Here is a 1,788-nt window from a genome sequence, read left to right as displayed (position 1 = left end):
TTTTTTTTTTTTTTTAATTCGACTTTAATATTTTTCAATCGATAAGTTAATTAACGAAATTAATTGAAATTTGTAAACTAAAATTCCAATTTTATGCACTGTTGAATCTTTCTTGCGATTATTCGTTTACATACTTTAAGGAAGGTGTGTAAAGAAGAAAAGGATAATCGTCGAGTAAATTTTTTATTTTTCGATATTTTTTTTCCAGGCTACCGGTCCGAAGGAATTGAAAAAACACGTAATCTCGTTGAACGCTGGTAGCTGGACCTTCACGAATATTATAAATGATTTGCCGACAGGTGCTATATATCCGGTTGATCGTACGGTATTCGACCTACGCTTACCGACTCAGTTAACCAAGAGAAGACTTTACATCATACCGGGGGGTGGTTACAACCAGAACCTTTGCATAACCAACTTCAACAGTTGGTTTTATCGTTTCCACGCTAGGTAAGTACGTTTCTTAATTCTTAATTTTTTTCTTCGCTCAATCCTTTTCCGTTATTCGATCTTGTGTTGATTATCCGTGTCCATTTTGTGATTATATATTAAATATCAGTGAATAGTACTGATTGATCATTAATTTCGTAACTGTAAGAAAAAGAGAAATTAATAATTCTTAATTTTTTTCTTTTTTTATATGTTACATTTCTTACAGTAAATTAGAATAAATTTCTTTGATTACTAGAAAAATTTAATAGCAGTGATCTATTGGAACACGTTGAATTTTGAATTATTATTAGGTATAATTCTCACATTTATTTTTTCCCCTTCGAAGAATTATTCATCCCGGGTCTGGAAGAACTTTAGAGTTATATTCGAATCACCCGGGGTTACGGTTCTCCACAGGAAACGATTTGCCGGACTTCGGTCACAAATATCCGCCCGACTTTGAAGAATACTGCGATTGCATGGATCCAGTTAGAACCATTTTTTAAATTTTAACTGAACCTCGAATTTTCGAATTTTCGAATTTTCGAAAATTTTCTTTCGAATGTATAACGTAAGTTCCAGGTGCCGAAAGTGGTTGAGAAGGAAGTTTGGGGCAAGGATGGCGTACGGTATCAAAGGCACGGTGGATTCATTTTGTCGCCCCAAAATTATCCCGATTCGATCAATATTAAGAATTTTCCATCTTGCGTACTTTATCCCGGCCAAATTTACACACACGATCTGACGTACAAATTTGGCCTGTTAACGAAAAATTAAATAAATTTCGATTGAAGAGAGATAGGATTAATTATTAATTGATAAAAGGGTGCAGATTTATAATACATATATTTGTGAACCATTGTGTCGGGTGAAGTAATGTTCGTAATCCACACCGATTGTACAAAATTATCCGTCATAGTCTCTATTCACATATATGCCGTAAGAACGATCGCAATAGTCGCTTAATTAAGGGCTATTAATTAAATTGTACAAATGTTGTTTTTTCGGATCGATCAACGTTAGTATTCTTATATAATTCTCTTTTCGTTTCATCATCCTGAAAGGCACATCGTGGAACGAGGTTGATACGGGAGAAGATATGGATATTTGTGCAGATTTGAAAGAAATATCAAATTTTTATTTGATTATATTCCTCGTTTAAGTCTCGATAAACGTACGATCCATAATATCTCCACGCATCTATTCGTACCTATTTCGTTTTGTCTGCTAGTAGACTATAAACGTATGATAAATATATATATATATATATATATATAAAGCTATGTTTGTGTATGTATACATTTCATTCACTTAGGTTTAAAATAGAAAAGTTTGTTTCGTTTCTTTTGTACATTC

The 1,788-nt window shown here is 32.9% G+C and overlaps 1 protein-coding gene across 1 annotated transcript in view; it reads left to right on the top strand.

Moving 5' to 3' along the window:
• The window catches only part of LOC102672393 (aldose 1-epimerase-like), a 3,039-nt gene extending 1,336 nt beyond the window's left edge, over nt 1–1,703 (top strand). The window contains exons 5-7 of the mRNA XM_006615066.2: nt 209–450; nt 779–920; nt 1,009–1,703. Of these exons, the coding sequence (XP_006615129.1) occupies nt 209–450; nt 779–920; nt 1,009–1,209 (585 nt within the window). The 3' untranslated portion in view covers nt 1,210–1,703. The remainder of the gene's footprint in view (nt 1–208; nt 451–778; nt 921–1,008) is intronic.
• The last annotated feature ends 85 nt before the right edge of the window (nt 1,704–1,788 follow it).

This window comes from Apis dorsata, unplaced genomic scaffold (assembly GCF_000469605.1).
Source record: "Apis dorsata unplaced genomic scaffold, Apis dorsata 1.3 scaffold_215, whole genome shotgun sequence".
Classification (NCBI taxonomy): Eukaryota; Metazoa; Arthropoda; class Insecta; order Hymenoptera; family Apidae; genus Apis; species Apis dorsata.
Note: the sequence above shows the minus strand (reverse complement) of the source record. Positions and strands in the feature narration are given on the sequence as shown.